Genomic DNA, 25,056 nt, shown 5'->3' with positions numbered 1-25,056 from the left:
TTCTGATATCTACAAACTCTGTGACCTTGTTTGAGTTACTTAATCTCTTGGCGTGCGCGCGCGCGTGTGTGTGTGTGTGTGTGTGTGTGTGTGTGTGTGTGTGTGTGTATGTACACCCAACAGGAGGGCTGGACTAGATGATCTCAAAGATCCCTTTCATTTCTCAATACCATTATTATTATGAAACGGAAGACTCAAGAGCCAGGGAAAGATGGATTGAGCAAGGTCCTCAAGGAGGGATCAAGGGCGCAAATGGAGGTATTAGTCTTACAAAGGAAGAATATCATATTTCTCTAAGGAAGAGCCAAAGAAGGTGAGGGATACTGAATAAATAATATCCTAAATAGTCATTCTTACACATTAATTAACATGTAGACTTCTATTAGGCAGCATTACATTGAGTTATTTTATATATTTGAAAATTACAATGCTACATTTCAATAAAAATATTTAATATCTCAGACCTTTAGCAAACTCAGGCTTCCCTTCCCATGATTAGCCTAAATTAGCATCATTTTCTTATGTACCTTTATGTCTTTTGTTATATGTGGTTTAGCTTTTTCATGATTTAAAAATTCTGACTTGGAAGATGATATTAAAATTGTTATTTTTCTCAGTTCATAATGTATACATTTTAAAAAAGTATTCTCTCTCAACCTATATATTCTTGGTAACACATTTACTCATGGCTTGGGACACAGCAAGGGGATCGATCTAATACTCAATTGAGACCTGCAGTTTTTTACTTGTGGTTATCTGTTCTGTTACCACTTTCCTACATACTCTTAAAAGCTTCCCACATATATGTACATCTATCTATGGAGTGCAGGGGTCTATGAAGCTTTGTGGGACATTGTTTTCAGTAACACAACTGTGTAGGTCATACTGAAACTTGCCTCCATCGATGGAGTAATCCAGGAGTACACCTTCCTTCCTGCATGTTGGCCGGTGACAAGAGGTCATGTTATTTTCACTACCGATCCGTCCCCAGTATTGCAGAAATCTAAATGGAAATAATAGCAATAGTTTTACAGAATGGTTATATAATAGATCTTTATTACTTTTCTCTAGAATTAATGGTCTGATCAAGAATTAAATAGCTTCTTTGCCCTTTCTCAAACATGCTTTGGCTCCTATTCCCTATGTCAAATGACTAAATCCAATAGGATGACATACTTTGCACCCCTTAAATCCAAATCTTGAGTGATCGCTTGTCTCACAGTGGAGCCTCCAAAATATAGAGCAGTGTCTTCTGCAAGAATCCCACATTCTGTACAAGTGCTTCCACCTTCCAAGGACATCCATAAATCAGGTTTGATTTCTTCACTGTCAAAGCGTTCCTTCAGAAAAGTCTAGAAGAATGGAGCAGGACATAATTGTTTTAGGGGCTGCTACTCAGCAAGTATTAAGGACTGATGATGAAACGATAGCCTTAATATACATTTTGGACTTTCCAAGAATGAAGCTGTTTCATACTATGTTCCCAATCATTTTACAAAAAATGATCAGAAAATCTTGCACAGTCACCATGCTGGTACATGCCCTCCCCTCATCTCCTCATGCTTAGACAATTACAATAGCCTGCTGGTTGCTTCGAGTCTTTCTACCGCTTAGCTGACAAATTGGTCTTTCTAAAGTACAGATCTGATCATATCGCTTCCCTGTTTAGTTAGACTCTAGTGACTTTCTTGCCTCCAGGATAAAATATAAAATCCTGTTTGTCTTGTAAAGCCCTTCATATAACTTTGTAGTCTTCTATGATCTAATAGTACTGGCTGCCATGCTATTCCTAATACATTCCATCTCCAAGCTGAGCATTATCATTGGATGACCCAATGCCAAGAATGCTCTTTCTCTCCTCATTATCATCTGGCTTCCTTCAATTCTCAGTTAAAGTCCCACCTTCTGCAAGAAGTCCTTCTAAAATCTTACTGCCTTCCATCTGAGACTATTCCCATTTTATCCCATATATATCTTGTTTGTACACAGTTGTTTGTATTAGAGCGTGAACTCCCCTATTAGGATCTGGGGTCCTGGAGAGCAGAGTTTTGTTGTTTTAGTTATTTTTTAAAAACCTTACCTTCTATTTTAGAATGGATACTTAATATCAGTTCCAAAGCAAAAGAGTGGTAAGGGCTAGGCAAAAAATATGAAAGGTGCTTAATAAATGTTAGTTGACTGACAAGTCTTCATAGTGTTTTTTCATAATATTTAAAGATCAGTGAAGTGACCAGACTTCTATATTGACAAATCCTTAAGAATTTAGACAGAAATATCATTTAAAGCAAATAACTACAAAATTTAAGTGTCAATATCACAAGCAATCAGCATTCTTAAGTAACTGATATCTGAAATTTCAAATTTATCATAGAAAAGTTTGCCTATCGTAAATTTATAAAATTACTCTTGATCTAGTATCTATTAATTGCCTTAAAAGCATTTGCTTTCCTTTTCTGATAATAGCTTATTTAGATTCTCTAAACTAAAAAATGAGAATTATACTTTAGGAAAGACATTGGCCCACTGAAGAATGACCAGAAGACGGCAAACAGGATGGTGAAGGACCTTGAGTCCATGCCATATAAGAACTGGTTGACAAAATTAGAGATTCTTAACCCACAGAAGAGAAGAATCAGAGTAGACATGATTTGAAAGACTGCCATTTGGAAAGGGAATTTGACTTGTTTTGCTTGGTCTTAGTGGGAAATCCAGTGCAATGTGTGGAAGTTTCAAAAAAGCAATTTTATGCCTAAACTGAGGAAAACTTCTTAAAAATTAGAGATACTGAAAATTGGAAAGGGTTGCTTTGAGAGGGAGTGAATTCTCCCTCAAAAATGATCTTCAAGTAGAGGCTGGGTGACCACTTCTTGGATGTCTTTTACTGAGGATTCTCTTTTGGATATAAGAGAATTATTTTTATCTGGTGATCAAAAAAAAGATTAGACACATCATTGCAAAGGTCATTTGGTCACTTTACTATGTAGATTGCAGAGTGGGCATAAACAAAAAGATCAATGTGAAGATAATTTTGGATTATCTATCAAAGTCTATTGAAGAAGTACATACATTCTAATGAGAACTCAACAAAGTCTTTCTTATGAACTCAACCTATACTTGCATACTTGGTAACTTCAACAAGAAAGTGGGCATAGGACTGACAAAAATTTTAATGGAAAAGGTAATTCAGGATTAAAAATGTTAAAAAAAGATTAAAGATTTTTTTATAACTCAGAAGTTTCACATTTTTGTATAATCAATATTTTGCTAAGAAGGGGGCAGCTGGGTAGCTCAGTGGATTGAGAGCCAGGTTTAGAGATGGGAGGCCCTGGGTTCAAATCTGACATCAGACACTTCCAGCTGTGTGACCCTGGGCAAGTCACTTGACCCCCATTGCCTAGCCCTTATCACTCTTCTGTCTTGGAGCCAATATACAGTATTGATTTCAAGACGGAAGGTAAGGGTTTAAAAATATATATTTTGCTAAGAAGAATTAGAATGTGCTGGACAAAGAGAACATGGAAAAATAAAAAAATTAAAAACAATGAAATTACTTGTATTTAAAGAAACAGGAAAAAAGCAAATCAATGAATTAGCTGCCTATACAGAAAGAATGATAAAACATTATAATAGAGGCCAAAATCAATACCAAATTAGAATCGAGTATAAAAGCTAGATTAGAAAAAGGACAATAATAGTATTATTACCAAAAACTGTGACTGAGGTAAGAAGCAGCCAATCTATGTGCCTACTTTGTCACTTGTATATCATTTTGAGAATGATTCATGTGTGTTAAGAAAGAATCATTGATGAAAATACAAGAAGGGAATAGGCAAGCTTTCATGGATAATTTTCTATAGTACAGCAAATTTTTGCAGCTACACAATTAATTGAAAGCTATAAAAAATAAAAAAATCCCACTGTTTTCTGTTGTAGATAACAAAAAAACCCAATAAAGAGACATGAATTGGTAGAGTAATATGCAGTTTTAAAGACTATCCTCCAATAAATGTATCTTTTACACATATGTTAGAATCATGCAAGATTCTTTGATAGATAAAACCTGGAGAGATAACTTTGCTCAATAATCATTTACTAATATAAAAAAAAGGTAATGCATGCTTCCAAAAGGGCTCTGAAGGATCTCCTCTATAAAGTCTAAATGTCTAAATCCCTAAAAAGGGATTCCCTATGTGAAATTTTCAACATGATTTTGTTTGTAAATTACATTCTGCAAAACTGCATCAAGACGTTGAATAATATAATCCTCCTCAATAATATCCACAACTAATAAAAATATTTGCCCTACAAGACAATATAGGAAAAACAAAATGAATAAAAAATATTTATTATTAAGACCAGGAACTACAGTTCATGTATTTCAGACAGGTACTTCAGCTGTACAAGAAGATATCTTTGTTTAGAATTATGCAGGATAAAGGGAAAGATTAGAATGAATCTGGCAATCCATGGCATTGGTACTTGTCATAAAGTACTTGAATTCAGTACAAAATGAACTTTTTAAAAACATCATTACATTCCTAGTAATGTTTTATTGCTATGCACCATGGAACACTGCAATCTTCAAAGAATTAAAAATAGTTGATCACCCATAAAGCAATGGAGAGATACATAGTAGGTGCAAGAAAGCTGAAATATATTGTCAAGAATGGTTTGCACATAAGAAGTGGTAAAAAGAAAAAGAAATCCACCACCACCACCACCACCACATTTAGGAAATGTATGATCAGATGATGAGGTGAGAGAGAGTGAAGGGTTTCAGATGGACAATTTGAATATTCACAAAATGTAAAATAGAACAGATATTCCTAAGCCTTTTTTTGGGTTATATGCCCCTGGTGAAGACTATGAATTTCTGTTTGGAATCACAATTTTTAAATGGACAAAATAAAATAATAAGGTCACAAAGGACACTATGTTTAAATGAAGTTATCAAAATACTTAAAATAAATAGTGGGCTTCAGGTTAAGAATTCTTGATTTAGAGGAACCTCTTGCCTATTGACTAATTCTTCTGTGGAAGATTTATTAGAGAACATTGACAAGAATGTAATAGATGATCTGGATGAATTATAATATGTACCAAGGGAGAGTGCTAAACCAATGAGATTCTAGAACCTAGAATCTTGAAAGTGCCAAAGTACATGGTCATAGACAAACATGTACAAGTCAGAAAAGATGCACCAATTCCCATTAAGAAGGTTGTAACAAAGCTCATAATAATAGACATAAAATTCTTTAAACACTGAGCAATGCTAACTAAATTTTGGCAATTGATAAAAGACATAACAGTGATTTTAAAATTTATCATACACATGGTCATGTAGGTTGGTTTTTTCCCTCTTTATGGAAAATGGATCAACATTTTAAATTGAAATCTTCTATGATAAATGAATCTTGCCTTAGTTTTTTATTAATGTAATCTATCAATTTTAGGACCACTGAAGAAAGCAAGCATGAGGGAACATGTTTTTCTTTTGCTAGTTCCTTTTCACATCTATGGTTTTAATCATCCATCTTGATCATTTTTAGTAATTTTCTGTCATCACAAAGATAAGTGTCCTATATTTTGTGTCACAGAAAAAATGGTATGCTTTAACTGTTTTTGGCTTATATATTTATCAATGAGACTAGCACTAAAATTGTTCTGTTGTCCCTCTATGAAACTATTTAGTTCAATTAAGATACTGAAAATATGACCCTTCATGATAACATGTCTACCAGTCTTTTAATCCATACAGAGTAACAATAGTAACATACATTTCATGTGATGTATCTTCTAGGAAGATGAAGAAAGGAAAAGCTTAATGCACATCTTAAATTAGGAGAGAAAAAATACACCAAGAAAAGAGAATTAAAGGCATTTGTACCCAATTCATGCACTAGCTTACTTTTTTAGTTCATAATTTCACTGAAATATACATTGGAACATCACAATAACTGCAGATTGTAATTAATTATCAGGAAGAGCCATCTCTATTCTTATTTGAATTTAGGCATTAAAACAGAATAACAGTTGTAGATTGAATGAATGAAGTACTCAGAGGTTGTTATCAAAGATCAACCTTCCATGTAAGATGGTTTTCATGTCATATAACATTACATTATTAGTAGAATATTTCCTTAATTATGACTTCTAAGTAGAATTCTACCATCACATAGATTTACCTTCAGAGTGTGAGTTAAGTAGCAATTTGAGCCAGAGTATCCTAGGTCACAGATGCACTGTTCTTTCAAGCAATCGCCATGGCCCCTGCAGTTGTCCAAGCATCCAGGTCCCAGATAGAAATTGTCGATGGCCCATTGCATATCTGAGTACATCTGATAGAACCTAAACCTCACTGGACTGTTGGCAACACACACACACAAAGGAAAGGACAAAAGTTAGATCAGGTCCATTTTCAGGTCCATTTTCCAGCATGCAGTACTCATTCATTTCTGAAAAGAAGTGTTTATGATATTCCTTATAGGAGGAAGAAATGTCTTAATGAAAAATCTTTTCTTACAATTAATTCAAATGGAAATTCCTAGTTGGGAAATGTTCATCATAGTCATAGAACCAGAAGAATCCTTAGAGAACATTTAGTCCAGGTCTTTTTAAACAGGAGTCTTTGCAACCAGACACGAATAAATATAAATAAATATTTTGATAATTATATTTAGATATAATTGATTTTCTTTGTAATCTTTTGGGTTTTAATGTTTACATTTAAAATATTATTCTAACAAGGGATCCAGAAAATAGGTTTCACCACAATGCCAAAAAGGTGCATGAGACAAAACAAGGTTAAGAACCCCAGATCTAGTTCAACCTTCCCTCTTATTTTAGAGATAAGGAGCCTGAGGTCCAGAGATAGGAAGTGGAAGAGTTGAGATTTGAACCAGGTCATCCAACTCCACATATAAAGATATTTATTAATGCTTGAGCCATTTAAATTTTGTAAAGAACAAATTTGGTGACCAAAGAGATCATATTGTATATCTTACATCTAAAATAGTTGGAGCCTTTTTAAATATATCACAAATTGGTTGTTTTAATGAACTGAGAGTTGGTCATTGTTATGCCCACTTATACAACAATGACTCATCTAATAATATTATTTCTGAAAATGTAGAAAGTACAATAGAATCCCTTGAAAAGAGACTCATTAAGACCCTTGCTGTTCCCACTCAGCTGGAAAGCAATAGCTCATGATTTCCTAGGAGAATATCAATATCTTCAAAGTGACTATGCCAGCTAGCAAATTTAATAGGAAGTTTTTAGAAAGGTTAAGTGAAAAGCCTTAATTTTTTTGGGGACTATATTACTATAACAAAATGCTTATTAACAACTTCACACTCAAAAGTAGCAAATGAATATTTGCTTTGATCTAAAAGTATTTAATCGAGCCATTCAAGTACTTTGAGAATCAGTCCTCCTTAGGTTACTCTTATCATTATTATTTTTGTCTTGTGTAAAAATAAACCTTCATAGTTTATCTAACACCGAAAGAGCTTTGTACCCTTAGAATGATGCTCACCTAAGTAAGTTGGCTAAATGAACTTTAAAAAAATATTCCCAGAAAATTGGGGGAGTTTTTAAAAGATATGGTTTCCTAGGTATTGTCTAGATTCCTTTGAAAAAAACATTTGCCCTATATTAGTGAAGTGAAGTATTGAAGAAGTGTGATCTGAATCCTTGGAAAGAGTAACCATGACAACCAATTCACCGATCTCTGGGAACTTTAAAGCAATTACCTAACGAAGTGATAGATTTTTTGCTGTGGCCGTTTTAATCAACACAGCAGTTTTGCCAAGTTATAAAGATGAAGTGAAAGCCCTAAGCTCTTGAAATTGGCTGACGTTAATGTAGCCATGGGCTTACTAGAAAGCAGTTTAATCACTTTGGCTCACCATTACATCAGAGTAATTGTTTTTCTTTGCAGGTGCAGAACATCATGCTCCAGTTAAAACAAAAATTAAACCTAGAAAAAAAAAACCAAGAGCTCTCAAATACTCTGAGTGTGTGAGCCCTTCCTGGCGTGTGCCATTGGCTGATTCAGGTAGGAATTTGGAAGGAACGTTCTCTTTAAGTGCCCATGTTTAAGAAAAGTCATGAGAGAGTAACTATCTGTTACGATAGCTTCCCCAGTCACTGGCTTATCTCCATTTGGCAAATAAGGACACTGAGACTTTGAAAATACAAGTGGCTTGCCAAAGCCATCTGGCCAAGTCCAGGAGATTACAAATTCAGATCTTTTGAAAAGAAATCTTTTCTCATGGAGGACAAAACTGATAGTGCCCACAGGATTAGGGTGGGAGGAAGGTCAGCATAGTACTTTTTAAGAAAACATTGGATAATAGACCTTTCAATGAATTACAGACCACAGTAAACCCAGCTTTATCTGAATTTCTTACTTACTTGCCAACTAAGCTGTCAGGAAGTGGGTAGGTGATTCGTTTCCATCCTTTTGTTGGAAAGAATACAGATGGCTGTGAGACACTCCCAGAACATTTTGGGTCAGCAGGTAAACACTGGGGGACCAGATAGCTCCAGCTCACTCCAAAGTCAGTAGAATACTGCACGTGGACTTGGTTCTGTACAATTCTGTCAGATACTTGACATCCAACAGAAATCTAATATACGTAGGAAGGCAAAATACAAGTTTCAAAAATAAACCTGCAAACATTTCTATTCTGAAGGATCTCCTACAAGAAAATTGAAATCCATTGAATAGAAGCTACAATCCAGTCACATATAGTTTCATTTTCTTCATGGGGAGGCCTGGGGAGTGGCAGTAGAGATGCTGCCAAAGATGATGGTTTATTAACTATATCAAAGGTGTTGTGCAGGTGGTGGGCTCAGGGAGTGAGGCTCTAGTAGTTCTTCTTGCCATACTTTTCTAGCTAGTTCCATGACCTACAAAGTCTCTACCCACTCTTCCAGATCAGGGGTTGTTGTGCTAATGGACTGGCATTCATAGCTGGCATAATTTTTCACCAAGCAGAGTAATTGGTTTTTTACAAATGTTACTATTTAGCTGTACAGTTTTGGCATCTCTTTACCCATCACCAACATGCAGTGAAAGGGGAGGCTTATTTTAATAGGGTACAGCATCTTTTATTTGATAATGGAAGGAACCATAAAGCAAATCCATTTCTAATTGTAGAGGTGATTTAGATGAAATATTAAATTACTTGAATTGGAATCTTGATCAATTAACAGCAATGGCTATTGGCATTACCACCAATAAAGATTTCTCTTCCACAGTTTTTCTCTTCTACTAAAATCAAAGCATTATAGGAAAAACTAATTCTCCCTATTGCCAAAAGATTCCTTCTTCATTGACTTTAACCACTAAGAAGGAATCTTTATCATTATGAAAACTTTAAGAAGGAATATTAAAGAAAGAAAATGTTTTTGAAGATTATGCCATGTGTTTAACAAGATGGCAGACTTGATTTATTACTAAATCATCAACTCCTTTATTTATTTTAATTTTTAAAAAACCCTTACCTTTCATCTTAGAATCAATATTATGTATTGGTTCCAAGGCAGAAGAACAGTGGGCAATAGGGGTTAAGTGACTTGCCCAGAATTATATAGCTAGGAAGTGTCTGAGGTAAAATTTGAACCTAGGACCTCCCATCTCTAGGTCCGGCTCTCAATCTACTAAAGCCTCTAAGTTGCCCTCTTCATTTGTTTATTGTTTAAAAATCATACAACTGCAGAAATCTTGAGTACAAAAAAATGAAGATGAAACATACCAACTCATCTCTTCCCAGAGGAGTGATGAATTTAGAATGTTGAAAGAGATATACACTTTTGGATGTGGCAAATGTGGGTATTTGTTTCCCTATGCATGTATATTTTTCTATCTATGTGTGTATTGAGTACTTAATTTTTCATTATTTAAACATCTGCTTATTGGGGGGCAAGTAGGAAGGACATAGCAATAAAAACAAAATTAAAAAAAGAGGACTTTTATTATACAGAGTGGATTGGTAAGTAGTGATATAGTGCCCAAAAAAGAAGAAAGGAAAGAAAAGAACATCAATAAAACATTTACATAGAGAACAGAAGGAAGTGCAGAATGAGACACACACATCTAGTAATGCTTTGCTATAGTTTTATTTACAATTTTCTTTTATGTTCTTTTTTGGTTATTGAAATGTTTGTTAATGTTCAAATGTGTGTTAATGTTCGTTAAGCTAATAATAATAAAGGCATTTAAAAAGAAAAAGCAGCAGTATACATACTATATTAAGTAAATGAAAGAGTAGATTGTCCCTGTCTCTATTAATGTCATCTTATGAATTGCATTTAAGAAATACTAAAATGATTATATCTATCCCTTCTACATCCTGGGGGCAAGAGGCATGGTGCTCCTATGATCTGGAAAGTCTACATAAAATATTTTGGCCCTCCTTTCATACCAGAGAAGTCTGTATTTTTTCTTTTTCTTTTATGGAATGTTTACAGAACTTTATTATAAAATATAGATTAAGTATTTGGTCATAAGCTAAACATAGGTCAATGTTAAGTAAAAATATGATGTGAAAAAATAATTTGAAATAAATGTGAAAAAATTTAAAAGTGAAACACTTTTGAGGAGAATAATATTAACTATAGTATATGTTGTTTTATGCATTTCTGAATTTCTAAACTTTTCTGTGTTGTCTGCTGGCCTTTGTGTGTCATCTGCAGCTTCTGCAAAACTCCCCCAAATTCCCACTTAATTTCTTATGCTGACCTGTGATATATCAAAATCAAAATGACATAAGTCATGATGTGGAAGGGAACCTGTACTTATTTCATTCAATTAAGAGGGATCTCACCTTGAACTGCATTATCCAGCCTTCAGTTGGAGTTAGGTCATGGGTAACTGCGTACACTTCTCTGCCATCATGACTGCCACAGATCATTACACCATCGGGGGAATCACAGAACCTTTCCACAGTACAATCATCATGGAATAGCCAGTGCTCGTTCACTTAAGAAAAAAGTCAATAGAGTTTACCGCAAATAAAGAAGAAACATTTAAATAATTATAGTTGGCATTTGTATAGTAGTTTTATGCAAAATCTCATTGGAATAGTCCCCTATGGAAGCTCAGGGAGGTACAATTTACAGGCAAGTCACTTAACCCTCATTGTCCACTGCTCTTCTGCCTTGGAACTAATACATGATTTTGATTCTAAGGTGGAAGGTAAGGGTTTTTAAAAAATTAAAATAAAATAAATAAGGGAGATGATGATTTACCAATAAATCAAGTCTACCATTTTGTTAAACACATGGCATAATCTTAAAAAACATTTTCTTCCTTTAATATTCCTTTTTTAACCTTATGTATTTTATGAATTTGAAAACATTGGTCTGATAAGGAGTCCAAAATGCTCAAGGGGTCCAAAGGCATAAAAAAGGTTAAGAATTCCTGGACTGGTAATCTCTAAGATCCCTTCTAACTGTTAAATTTTATGACCTGATTTAAGAACCAATGAAGGTAATAGAGATAACCTGAAGAAGAAAAAAATTACGGGTTGGAGCATAATTGCAGTCTTTACATGTTTGAAGTATGATCCATGGAAGATAGTTTTGTCTTATCTTATTTGGCCCCAGGAGAAAGAACTAGAAGAAATGGGTTGAAATTGCAAAGAGGCAAACTTAGATTCGATGTAAGTGGAGCTTTCCTGATAACCAGAGCCATCTAAGAGTGGGATGGATCACTTCAGAAGGCAGTGAGTTCCCTGGCTCTATAGATTTTCAGTGAAAAGTTGAATTGTTACTTGTCAGTTTGATAAAGATCACTTGGGTTTTGAGCATGATGTTGTCTAGAGTGCCTATGGACTCCTTTCCAATTCTGGGGTTCTACAATTGTGATATGATTTTTAAAAAAAATAGTAAACACAATGGGAACTTATTTAATTTGTTGTGGTAGAGTGGAGAGAGAGCAGATTTTGAAAGCAAGATTCAAATTCTGTCCTGATTCTTCTGAGCTATGGGATGACAGGCAAATCAGGGAATTTTTCAGAGTCTCAATATTTTTCCTTAGTTGTAAAATGGGGATTATGTAAGCATGAACTACCTATTTCACAGGGCTGTTTAAAGGCAAATGAAGCTCCAAGTGCTACAGAAATGGGATGTGTAGGATTAATTTCATAATCCATCTCTATGTTATTCCTCCAGCTTGCCTTTGAACATTTTCAAGGTAAGCAAAAATTTTCACAGCAGAAATAACAAATGAAACATGAACTCTTGATGCAACAGGGAATTAATGGTCTATATTCAGTGGAACCATATCATAGATTGGGCAATTTAATTGTCATTCAGCTTTTGCTTCATTGATTTTCCACAGTGTAACCAAATTTGTTCTCTGTTGTGGAGAATCTTTGGGCGAATTTGGACAAAAATTACACAAGACAAGAAGGGATGGATGGGTTACAATGGAGAGAATGTCTGTCTGGACATATCAGATCCACTGAAGCAGTGAAATATAAACAATCAAATCTATGGTATAGTTAAATGCTTCATAAAGGTGAAATTCTTGCCAGTTAGATGAGACACTTTTTGCTCTGAGGGTTTGGCAAAGATGGACATGTTGATAAGAAATGATGACCATCCATGAGGACAGATGATGACTCTAGAAGAATTTTACCAAAGTTTCTCATTAACTTATCTAATTACCCTAAGAGTGATAAATTTATATCCCCTAAAATGTGTGGGTTATTCAGAACCAGTCAGCTGTCTGGACCAGCTATTTCCTGGGATTCAGCTACATACATCAGAAGCTTTAATTCTCCATGCCAGGTCAAAGGAGTAAGCTCCAGTGAGATGGAAAAAGTGCAGGCATTATATCCTTTTTTTGTATAGACAAGTGTTCCACTATTTGTTTTCATAGTACCATTCAATAAATCTTGCAGTTAGCTTAGAAGGAGGTTAAACATACTGCTGTTGCTTGCCTTCTCTGAATCTGATTCAGTTGTGGCCTTCTAATGAATTTTATATTTTACATTGTCTTTTCCCTGCAATGGCAGGGAATCAGACATTAAAAAACCCCCCAAATACACATAACCTGTGGATATGTTTCCTACTTACTGCAATGACTACAAAATGTGCATAATCCCTGGGGTGCTACTTCAAAAACTAAGTCAATATCTGAAACACGAAAAGTCATTATAACTGCATGTAAAATTTGGTAAAAATCAATTCACTTTTATTGGATGTGGAAACTGAAGTTTCAAGGAAAATAGCTGACATTCTCAAGAAAACAGCAATAAATAAAATGCCTAATAAATAAAATCACCTTTATTATTGCACATCTATTTATTTGGTACATGAAAAGACAGTATTACTTACAGTTTAAAGGAGTAAATTTGAAAAAAGAAATAGTGAGTGTAAGGTACTGCTGGCATTTTAGTTCTATTGAAAAATCAAGGCCAGCATGGCATACTAGAAAAAGGACAAGAATGGAAGTCAGACGAACTGGGTTTGAATCCCACCTCTATTTTATTTAATAACTATGCAAACTCGGCCAGCATTTATTTAGCATCCTTTAGGAACAAAGCCTGGGGTCAGGCACTGACTAGTAACTTCACTGCCCTAAAAGACTCAGTTACATTATTTATAAAGTGAGATTGTGCAGTAGAAAGGACACTGAATTTAAAATCAGTGGATTTGGGTTTAAATCCTAATCTGCTACCCAATTTATAAATTCAGCTATCACAAAGCTATGTGAGTGGGCATAAAATGACTTCATACAAAGGCAAGAGTATGCTGGAGCCAAAAATTAACTAGCTTGAGAGAGCCAATTATTAAATTTTCAGGTGAGCACTTATACCTTAGAAAATGGCAAACACTATAAATCAGGGGCTCAACTTATTTTATTGATGTCCTAGACATAAGGAAGTGATGGGCAAAATGGTAATAATGGCAGATTAAAATGGAAAGTGTTGTTCATACTCTTTCATACTCCCCCCCCCCCAAAAAAACTGGTTGTCAAACATTTTCCAGCACACCTCTGCCAGAGGCAGAGAGGAATTATTTAAACTATGATTATAGGATGATGGGTTCTAAGCTGTCATTTGCAACCTAGTCTATTAAAGGATAAAGCTATTAAGGGATTTTTTGGCGAATGTCCTTAACCATCTGAAGTTGACATTAGGAAGATCAAACGTGCCCTTTGATAACTCAGTCAGAGAAAGAGGGGGCTTTACAGTCTTGGATCTGACAGCATATTTCTTAAGTCATGGCTGAAAGTATTTCCAAGGTTCCTCCTCACCTCAGATGCTGTGAAACTCTCCCTATCTCACACAGTGTTCTGCTTTGATGAGGAGATTCCATGCACTGTACTTACCAAGCCAAAACTTTGTACCCTCTGAGTTCTTTCTCTGGCTCCTGGAAAACTTACCTGTGGTTTTGTCCTCCATGAATATGTCAAAAGCAATTCTTCCCACGGGTCCGGCATCTGCAGGGGATCGCTCGTGCTGGGGCACAGGGGCACTGCTAAAAGTGTCTAACATGACAGTTCTCTGGTCAGCGGAGCCTGAGATTAGGACGTTATCAATAGCCCAGTCATTCTGGTCCAAGCCATCATGCCGAGGCTGCCACCAGCGGAAGCGAGTGGCAGTCTCCTTAGCATCAGGAGGAAGAAGAAGGTTCACAAAACTAAAAGGGCAATAATGGGGGAGAAAAAAAAAACCTAGAGTCAGACCTCTGGCATAAAAACCCATAAAACCATAATGAGAAATAAGAATGTAATTTGGTAGTGGCAGAATTGTAAGGAAAATTTAGGATATTAAACTACGACAAATTATTGTTGTTTTTTAGTTATGTACAATGTCTGTGGACCATATCGGCCATGGGGTTTTCTTGGTGGAGATACTGGAGGGATTTGCTATTTTTTTCTTCAGGTGAGGTGACTTTCTTGGGGTCCCTTGACATAAATAGTGAGTGTCTAAAGCCTGATTTCAACTCAGATCTTCTTGACTCCAGACCCTGTGCTCTATCCTTTGAACTATCCAGCTGTCTCTTCTCTTTTAGTAGTTTTTATAAGTTTCTATCTGATTTCACTTCCCTGTGTGATCCTGCACAAGCCGTTTAACCCTGTTTGCCTCAGTTTCCTCATCTTTAAAATAAGTTGGAGAAGGAAATGGCAAACCACTTCAGTACCTTTGCCAGGAAAACACCAAATGGGATCATGAAGGGTTGGATATGACTGAAACAAATGAACAACAATAACATGCTTATTGTTTGACTAGATTTTGGCACTAGAATTTAAGCCCCTTGAAGGGCAAGGCTTGTCTTCATTTAAAAAATTTGTATAAACATAACACAGTGGTTGGCCCATATTAAATAATAAATGTTTTTCTAGTCATTCATTCAAGTCACTTAACTGTTCAGGCCTTCACCTTCCTCATCTATATAATTGGAGAATTAAATTAATTGTATTCTAAGACCCCTTACATTTCTAAAAATTCTATAAAATACTCCTGGAGGATTCTGGGGATATCATGAATTGCTGTGTGGGTAGCTATATGCAGGGGATTGGATATGGCATGCAAGTGGTCCTGGGGAAACTCAGAATTTACAGGCATGATTAGACCTATCATCAGGATGAATCCAGTGGTGTTAGCATTTGGCTAAACACACACATACATTCTTGTATTTTCTCTCTCTCTCTCTTTTGTCTCTCTGTTTCTTGGCACTTTTCCCCCTGGAAGTCTGATACTTTTAAGAGTGGAATGGTGGAAAGAACATTTCCTGAATCTTTATAGCAATAAACATTATATATCTGCCCCCAGGGGCACTTCTTGGAGTAGAAGGTTTAAGTAACTTGCCCAGGGTCACACTATCTGAGGTCAGACTTGAATCCAGGGTCTCCTTACTTCAGTTCTGGAGCTCTATCCTTTGTACCATGTAGCTGCCCCAGATTCAAGTTCTGTAAAGTCCAGTATTTTATCTTTGAGTCAACAAAGGAAGGTACAGGTGAGTTCCCTTAATGCTAACTTCAGACAGTTAAGGTCTTTTTAGAGGTGTAGACTAGGCTGCAACTGACAGCTCTGAGCTGATCAAGCTACAGCATCATTTGAATAATTCCTCAAGTTCTTTTTGCTTTCCTGTCACTTTCTGGCCTATTCTTCCAGTCCCATGAATCTTCCTTTTATTATCCCCATTGACATGGCAATTCACCCCTAGGAAGAGCTTAGTGTCACTAACAAGCTTGGAGATTTCACTGAGAATTCCCTTTTGCATATTTATTTAGCATTTATAAAGATAGGAATGTAATCCAGTTCTTAAGCCTGGAGCATTTTCATCAGGCTCTTTGGTGGAAAGCATGATGACTTCTATGCTAGATTAAATAATACTCATTTCACAGCATTGATTCATATTAGCTTCAGTGTCCATCTAAGAAGTCTTCCTTTATCCTTCCCTTCACATTATCTCCACCGTCCATCTAAGAAGTCTTTGTTCATCCCATCTTTAAGTCAGTTCCCCGTGCATTTTCTTCCTTGTCCCACACTGACTTGATTTTTATATATAGCCTTTGGTTTTGAATCTTGTCAAGGCTTTTTGAAAGTCCATTTTATAACCACAAATGGCAGGCATGCTAATTTACCCCTCAATGAACTAACTAAAGTATATTAGACAAGTATGATTCCTTAAAAGAAACCTCTTTCCCCAGAAGACTTGTTCAAGTGTTTAATGCTACTATATTAAAGAGTTTGCCCTAGAGTCTTCTTTTCACAGTAAAGAATAAGATAACATTTGTCTTAATCCCTTTGGTATCTCCTTTTCCTGTTAGAGCACATCTTTTACTGATGTACCATGATGTACCACCCATGTTTATTGACTTAAGTAATGTATGGATTTTTGTCTTTAATGTATTTAAGGAAACTTATTAAGGAAAACTCATTGGTTTTCAAGTACTCTGTAAGGTATTCTTAAAATTATCTTCTAGCTTACCAAATTATTATTTTTTACCTGATCTGCTTTTTTAAAAAAATAGATTTGATGGGGATGTGTTTTAAAATATACTCTTTTCTCTGCAAAAATCCTTCTTGCTAAGAAGCTCCAAAGGATCTTTGTTCTAAGTACTTTTTCTTGGTAGATAAATCATTTATTTTGGATTTTTAATAGAGGGGCTTTAAAAATTGGCTTAAGGCTTCCTGAATTCTTGAATTTTCTCCTCTAACTTTTCTATAAGTGAGTAATTGTATGATGAACATTTTTGGTCTGTCCTCTTTTACCCTTTTCTACATCTCTATTCAGGAACAAGTGTAGTATATTTCCTTTTGTGTTTTAAAGGTGGGTTCCAAGCTATGCACACTTGTTTTAGCCAGAAACTTCTTAGCTCTGTCAAGGGATGCTGAAGAAGGCACTCCTACACTGGGTGTGAAGTTGGATTAGACAATCTAAAATCTTTCACTGTTTTCAATTGGCCTAACTGTGCAACTTCCTTAATCATAGGAGTTATTGTTTGTATGAGAAGATTACAAACCCAGGTTTACTGTATTGGTCATAGAAAATTTCCATAAGAAGGTTCCAGGTAATGCCTCCATTGACAGAATATTCCAGAAGAACTCCTTGGTTGCGGTTGTTTGGTGTTATCAAGCATCCATACATAAAATAAAACTGGATAAATTCAGCATTGGTGAGGTTGAGATCCACTGTGACCAATAAGCGACTACAGCCCTAAAAAACAAATAAGAATAGAATGGAAAACATTAATATCAACAAGTTCTTTAGTATTTAGTAAGGGAGCTATTTGGGAATTTCACTGCTATTCAGTAATTAAAAAAACCAGAGGGTGATCTTTTTGATGGAAGATTTTTCCTATTTACATATCATGGTATATGAATAACTTCTATATTTTTTTATTCAAATTACTGGCTAATTACTCTACTTAATCTTATTAGTTTTTTAAAAAAGACATCAGCAACTATTGGAACATCACAGATATCAAGCTGAGAATTCTTTTTTATGAGATGATAGTCTTAAGTGAATGAAACTTTTTTATGACTATATCTGGAAATGTCTTTGCCTAAATCATCTAGGAACACTAGGATACACTAGGAACAATTCTTGTCTCTGTATAACAACTTAGTATGGTGCCTGGCACACAGTACATGCTTAATAAAAGCTTGTTGCCTTGCAAATGAAGAATTATAGGCATATTAATTAACAAAATAAACAACTCATTCCTTACTGTTTTGGGGCACTAGAAATACACAGAAAATTATTTTGCTTTAGTTTAACATATGAGTGAAATTAGGACAAGGATTTGACCAAATGGCCCATAATCACCAGTAGAGCTAGGATCTAATCTTCTGATTCCTAGTTAATGCTTGTAATCATGTCAACCCTTAAGTGCTTAATGTGTCCTCACTGGTCTAAGAGTAAGATACAATTATCATAAGAAAATAAATCGTGAATTTCAGTAATAGGCTCTTTTTATCCAAGGCAACAAGCTCCAAGGCAGTGAAGGCAATTCAAGGAGGAAGATGATAGATAATGAATAAATGAAAAGCCATTTTGTTCACTGATAAAGGTAGGGGAGACAGCTTGGTGTGATGGATAGAAAAACTGACTTAGATTTAGGGAGTTGGGTTCCAATCCCAGATAGAATGTATGTTTTGTGAGTGCAGGGTCATTTTCACTTTTTATTTTTGTATCCCCAGTGCCTGGCTCTTGTAGTTATTTAATAGCTGGTAGTTGTTTATTAATTGATTAGTTGAGTTATTGAAATTCTATCTCTGATATTTAGTAGTTGTTTGGTGTTAAGTGAGTCACTTTTTTATGTCTTTAGTAATCCCTTAAAGTCTCTAGAATTTATATACAAAATCATGGTTGTATTGATTTGCCTTAGTGGAGGAAATTCCCATAGAGGAATTCCCTGTGCTGTGGAAACCACAGTTCCTTTGAGAATGGAGGCAATTTACATGTTGATCTTGAATTAATGTCAGTTAAAAAAAAGCAAATTTTTTACTTCAAATGTGGAATGATTCTGAAGAAGATTCAGTTCTGAGGTACTTAAATGAAAAACTTCTCTAGTTGAAATTTTTTCATGGTGAAAAAGGACTACAGCTACAAATATAGGCATCTGGTAATTATTGATAATTACGAGAAAGAATTGGTTATCATTAATAAATTCAGAAGCCATTGAAGCTCATTTCACAGATTTTTGGCTCCCATATTCCAAATCTGTGGTAAATTCAAGAGTTTTCAATTAAAACACCATCCAGATGGCAGCTCTCCAAATATTATGCAAATACTCTTCCCTTGATGGAGACTGCATTAATTTAAGTCATTTTTTATGTGACTTTTAATGTGACCTGGGATAATGCTACCATGTATAATTAAGCTAAGCCAAATCATGATTTTTGATAAGAAAACATAGGAAATCTTTTGTATTTTTGCTTTTTGAAATGTCGGTCTGACTAGGGATTTGTATAAATGTGATGGCACTGACCTAATTTCTTAATAAGTTTCCAAGTCAACTTAACAAAGAACTAAGGGTTTCAGTGAAGTTAATGAAGAAAGGACTGAAATAAATAATTTTCCTCAGTGTTAGGACTCCTTCCTAGGTGAAGAAACTCCCCTTACCAATACACATAAGTAAGTACCTTCTCTAGAGCCCTGGTCAAACTGCCCAGTGTCACACAGCCAGTATATGACAGGAAGGACTTTATCCTATCCTATCCTATCCTTTTCCTGGCTTTGGACCCAGTTCTTTGTCCAGTATCTAATCTGTCTCTTATGACTGAAACAAAAATGACAAAAAGTAGTATATTTCATTCTTCTCTGGGCTGTACTCTAGCCTTATTTTACCATGCCCCCAAGCCTGATGGGTACCTTTTTCTCCTTTTGCCTACCCCTTTTCAGAAGTTTCCTTTTCTGGCTGATCTTCCCTCATTAGAACACAAACTTCTTGAAGACTGGGACTGTCTTTCTTTCCATTTACAGTGATATTTCCCAGAGAATTTACAGAGGGCTTGGCACAGTATGAAGGCTTAATAAAGGCTATGGGGCTAAAATGGCTGATTCTGACTCAAGAATTGCAGTCTTGGGATTGTACTCTGAAAGTGTCACAAAAACAAAAGAATGACCTAATCAAGGGCTTTAATCTTAGTATTATATGTAACTGACAAAACCTAGGAGAAAACCAAATGTCTGACGATAGGGAATGGTGAACCAAATTATGGCACATTAATGTAATGGAATACTATAATGAAATTAAGATGAAAAGTACAGAAGAATCTAGAAAGACTTTTATAAAATAAACAATGCAATGTGAAAGAGCATATACAGAAGAATAAAAATAAACTAACCAAGCAAATATAAACTACCAATAGGAAAAGGGTATGAGAATGAGTAGAGAGAATTCTGATAGAGACTTGGTGAGTGGGACTGAAATCTTAGGATATTTTGTATACTGAAATGAATTTATCTGAGGTTCTTAATCTACTTCCTATGGATAGATTTCAGATTTGTGAACTTTGAAGGGAACAAAATTGTACCTTTATTTTCACTAACCTTTAGTTTTCTTAGCATCCTATTATTTTTTTAAACCCTCACTTTCTGTCTTAGAACTGACACTAAATATTGGTCCCAAGGCAGAAGAAGGGTAAGGGATAGGCAACTGAGGTTAAATGACTTGCCCAGGGTCACATAGCTAGAAAGTGTCAGACTAAATTTGAACCCAGGACCACTGAGCCACTAGCTGCACCAATTCTATGTATTTTGTTTTATGCATTTAAAACAACATTCTGAGTAGGGTTCACTAGACTTACAAAAGGTCTATAAGACAAAAAAGCATAAAGTTCCCTGATTGAAATGTGGTTTTGGTTTTCAATAATAAATTTTAATAAAATGATTAATAAAATTAAAAAAAATTGTCTTTACTGAAAGTCAAGAACCAACCCCACTGAAATGAAGAGCCATCCCAGAAGCCACAGCTCCACACACAGTACTCAGTTTTCCACCATTCACTGTCAACCAGTTCTGGTTGGATGGAGCTCTGTTGAAGTTGTCTTTGAGTTGAGTTGGGAGGGCGATCTCTGGCTCATCACAATACAACCCACTCCACTGCTCATCACAGCTGGGAAAGAAGACAAACAAAGGAGAAAACACAGTGCTAAGTAGGAGGATCTACTACCATTTTTTTTATTCATAACAAGGACAGGTAAATTATCTTTATATAATAACATTTTAAGCAATAACCTTTTTTCATAGTGTTTCAAGTTAGAAATAAGCTTTGAGTTAACTTTGTACTTTTCAAATGAAGCTTAATACAAGAAAGCATTTCTTCCATCTTGTATGTCAATGTGCAATATCTTTGTTAATATAATGAATTGATTTTAAGTGATTTCTGACAAGACAAGGTAGGAATTCTTTTGTATTTCATGCTTTTCAAAGGGTTCTAGGATTGATGAGGGATCAGAAAAGAGAAATTATTTTTTAAGGATTCCCTGAAGTATACTTCAAGTAAGGAAGATGGCTAAGAAACAAACCCAGCCCTCAGACCAACTTGTAAGACTATAAAGAAGTACCATTGATCTTAAAAAAGCACTTTGGGCCTTGGAAACCTCATGGCAAGTATTACACTTCGGGTAGTGACTACCTTCGCTAACCAGCAGACAAATTTCACTTTACATTTGCTCAGTGTGGAAGAGACTGGTGCTGGGAACATTAGCTACCTATAGTCTTCAGTCAGAGCCTTCGTGTGTTTAGTGACTCTATTGGCCTCTTGAGTCATACCTGAACACACAGATCATAAAGTATTATCAAGAAGCATCATCTCTGAAAATGGAGAATGGTGGTTTCTCCCTCTCCATTCTCAACCTTTCAAACACACAGACACACTATGTCAATCAGTTCCAAGAAGTTCTCCTGGGATCATACATGAAGCCTCTTACAGTATTTGCAGAGAAGAATCTTTCATCAGAATAAATATGGCCAATTGGTAATACATATATATATATATCTATGTAAATAACACTGAAAACTCTGCTATTTATATAGACATATTTTTATATTTATAGATATCTCTATATATAAAATATAGATCTATTTCATTTGCATATATTTTCCAATGCACATATCTATAAAATATGTAAAATATGCATGGGATATATAAATATTTGTCTATTTTAGTATAGCTAATAACAGAAGAGTTGCATATATTGCAACATGTCCAGACTTAAAAGAAAAATCATTATGGTGAATTACATTTGGTCCTAATGCAGAAAATGCCTGCATATTTCTGGGTGCCTTTCTCAGGCCCCCCAACACAATGTTGCACTCTTAAGAAGATCTTCAAACTTTTAACTTTTGTCCAACATTTTGGGCATCTCCTCCTACACATTCAGATTTCTTTTCCATCTCTGATATCTTCTTTGGACAGCAATGCTGGAAGTATTGCATGGAGATGTTTTGAACATCCTCTTGTAACATTCTTCAATGGCCAAGGTTAATGAACATCATTCAACAAACTACTAGTGTATAATCCTTATCAGTGCTACTACTATCATGCATGCTCGGTGAGGACAGGAATGGTGTCTTATTTTATCTTTTTATTTCTATTGCATAGCACCTACTACACCCTTGATAAATGTTTGATGAATTGAACGAAACTGAGTTAAATAAGAATGCCAAAGGAAATTTAAAAAATTTCTAATCATTACAAATTCTTCTCCCATCAGGTTGTGAATTTTTAAGATGAGAAATATAATGTGACCTAGCAAGTTCAGTTAGTTTAATATCTCATTTCAGGGGTAAAATACTCACAAAAAAATCATAAAATCTAATGGAAGCTTTGGTATAATTCAGAAACCAGCTTCTGAGAAGACAGCCAACTTTAATGTGGATGAAAATCTTTCTATGGAAGGAACAAAACATACTTACACACAGTTTCCTTGTACACATCTCCCATGGCCACTGCACATATCTATGCAACCATCTCCGATATAGACATTGTCTATTGCCCATGTTTGCTGCTTGTCAAATGGTGCTGGCTGATGCCATCGGAAACGAGTGGCTTGAGACCTTTGACCAAAGGAAACAGAATGAAGGGTACATTTTCCATCAAGCACTGATGAGAAAGTAGATCTCCCCTTTGAATATTTAACCAAAGATGAGCACCCAAAGAACAAAATGCATTTCTTATTTGTAAGAAATCTATATGATATTTTTACTTAGGTGAGAGAAAGAAAGGGCAGAGAGAGAGGCTTGTTGCCAATTATCTTTTTTGTTTTAATATAAGGGTTTTATTTTATAATTTATAACTTTATAAATTATATAAAATATAATATTTACTATATTTTAATATAATATATGGTGGCAGTTTAGCAGATGAAGAAGCCACAATACAACAATGGCAAGGAGATCTGGTTCTTGGGAGCAGATGCTATCATATACATAACTCAGGCAGGAAACTTTAAGAAGTAATGACTGAACTTAAAAAAAGAGAGTATAAAAAGAGAAAAGCTAATTGAGCAACAGTAAGAAACAAAGTGAGTAAGGAAAGAATGAAAGAAATCACTTATACCTAAAAATGTTTAAAAACAATTAAGAAACATAATTCACACATGATACTAAAGAAGGGAGGGGCTGAGCTGACATTCCATTTTAGAAGCCAATGTTATAATTTCACATTTACACAGCAGAAATTATTGGGATACTAAGTTACATCAGGGCAAGACTGTGCCCTTTTTATTCTCTGTATCTCACAGAGCACTTAGCTCAGTGGTTTGAATATCAGTCATTGAATTATTGTTCATCCTTTGTTTCAGAGGACCAGCAGCATCAAGAATTGATGTCTTGCTTTGCTACTAGTAGCAATGCAGTGATCCCGGACAATTCGGAGGGACTTATGAGAAAGAACGCTATCCACATCTAGAGAAAGAACTGTGGGAGAAGAAATCCAGACGAAAACATGTGATTTATCACTTGGTTATATGGGCATATGATTTGGGGTTTTAGTTTTAAAAGATTACTTACAAAAATGAATAATATGGAAATGGGTTTTGAGTGATAATATGTGTATAACCCAGTGAAATTGCTTGTCAACTTTGGGAGGGGGGTGGAAGAGAGGAGGGAGACAATGGGAATGATGTAACCATGGGAAAAAATTTAAAAAAAGAATTGATATCTTGAATTGTATGTGAACTGAATTTAAGGAGGCAGAGTCGCACCAAGTGCAGTGGCAAGTCAAAAGTCAGGAAGACGGGGGATGACCCAGGATTCATCATCTCATAATGACATATTTGATATGTAACCAAGTTCCAAGTGCTCCACAGTACTTGCTTCAGTAGCCTTCATGGCAGTTGGAATAAATTATTCTCATCACCCCACTCTATCAGGGGAAGTCTTCATCTACTTGGGGCAGACATCCATTTATCTCACCCATGGGTTTGACATTAGCTAAGGTCATTTTTCCTACATAACACTGCATCTCCTGACTTCAGGCATTTTTACCGGCTGCCCCCCATGCCCAGAGAGCACTCTCTCTCTCTCCTGGCTCTCCTAAAGTCTCAAAAGCCTCTTATCTTCTAAAAGAGGCATTTCCCAGGCTTCCTTAGTCTGTGAGTTCCTGGAGAACAGGAACTTATTTATTAATTTTTTTTTTGGCCTTTCTTCTATCTCATTGAATAAATATTGGTTGAATGAGCAAGCATCATCAACTTGAGTTGTAAAAAACAAACCTTTTTTTCTCTTTCAAGCACTAGGTGGCAGCATAAACCTTCACAGTGATTTATGGGTCCCTCTAAATTGAATGAGAAAAGGCTTATCTCAAAGGATCATGGATACAGCCCTGGAAGGGTCCTCAGAGGCTACCTTGTCCAAAGCCTTCATTTCCAAAAGTCATGGAAGTAGTAAGCATCACAGATAGCATTTGATTCCAAGGATCTCTGACTCCTTCTATTATGCCAGATTGAGGCTAAGAATGGAGAATGCTTACCAGAACAGTTTTGGTGCTTAGTGATTAATATCAACATTTTTTCCCCCTAATAGCAAGGAATGGTATATCGCCCTGGCAAAAGATATCTGTAATATCTGATA

At 35.4% G+C, this 25,056-nt stretch overlaps 1 protein-coding gene across 2 annotated transcripts in view; it reads right to left on the bottom strand.

Annotated features, from left to right (window-relative positions):
• RELN (reelin) overlaps positions 1-25,056 on the bottom strand; it is a 545,649-nt gene that overhangs the window by 26,478 nt on the left and 494,115 nt on the right. For both annotated transcript variants that reach the window (XM_044679411.1, XM_044679410.1), the window contains exons 47-55: positions 22,900-23,040; positions 20,917-21,094; positions 17,495-17,688; positions 14,405-14,661; positions 10,836-10,990; positions 8,419-8,633; positions 6,186-6,363; positions 1,177-1,352; positions 897-1,003 (exon numbers count right to left, since the gene is read on the bottom strand). In XM_044679411.1, coding sequence (XP_044535346.1) covers positions 897-1,003; positions 1,177-1,352; positions 6,186-6,363; positions 8,419-8,633; positions 10,836-10,990; positions 14,405-14,661; positions 17,495-17,688; positions 20,917-21,094; positions 22,900-23,040 — 1,601 coding nt within the window. The remainder of the gene's footprint in view (positions 1-896; positions 1,004-1,176; positions 1,353-6,185; positions 6,364-8,418; positions 8,634-10,835; positions 10,991-14,404; positions 14,662-17,494; positions 17,689-20,916; positions 21,095-22,899; positions 23,041-25,056) is intronic.

This window comes from Gracilinanus agilis, chromosome 5 (assembly GCF_016433145.1).
Source record: "Gracilinanus agilis isolate LMUSP501 chromosome 5, AgileGrace, whole genome shotgun sequence".
Classification (NCBI taxonomy): Eukaryota; Metazoa; Chordata; class Mammalia; order Didelphimorphia; family Didelphidae; genus Gracilinanus; species Gracilinanus agilis.
Note: the sequence above shows the minus strand (reverse complement) of the source record. Positions and strands in the feature narration are given on the sequence as shown.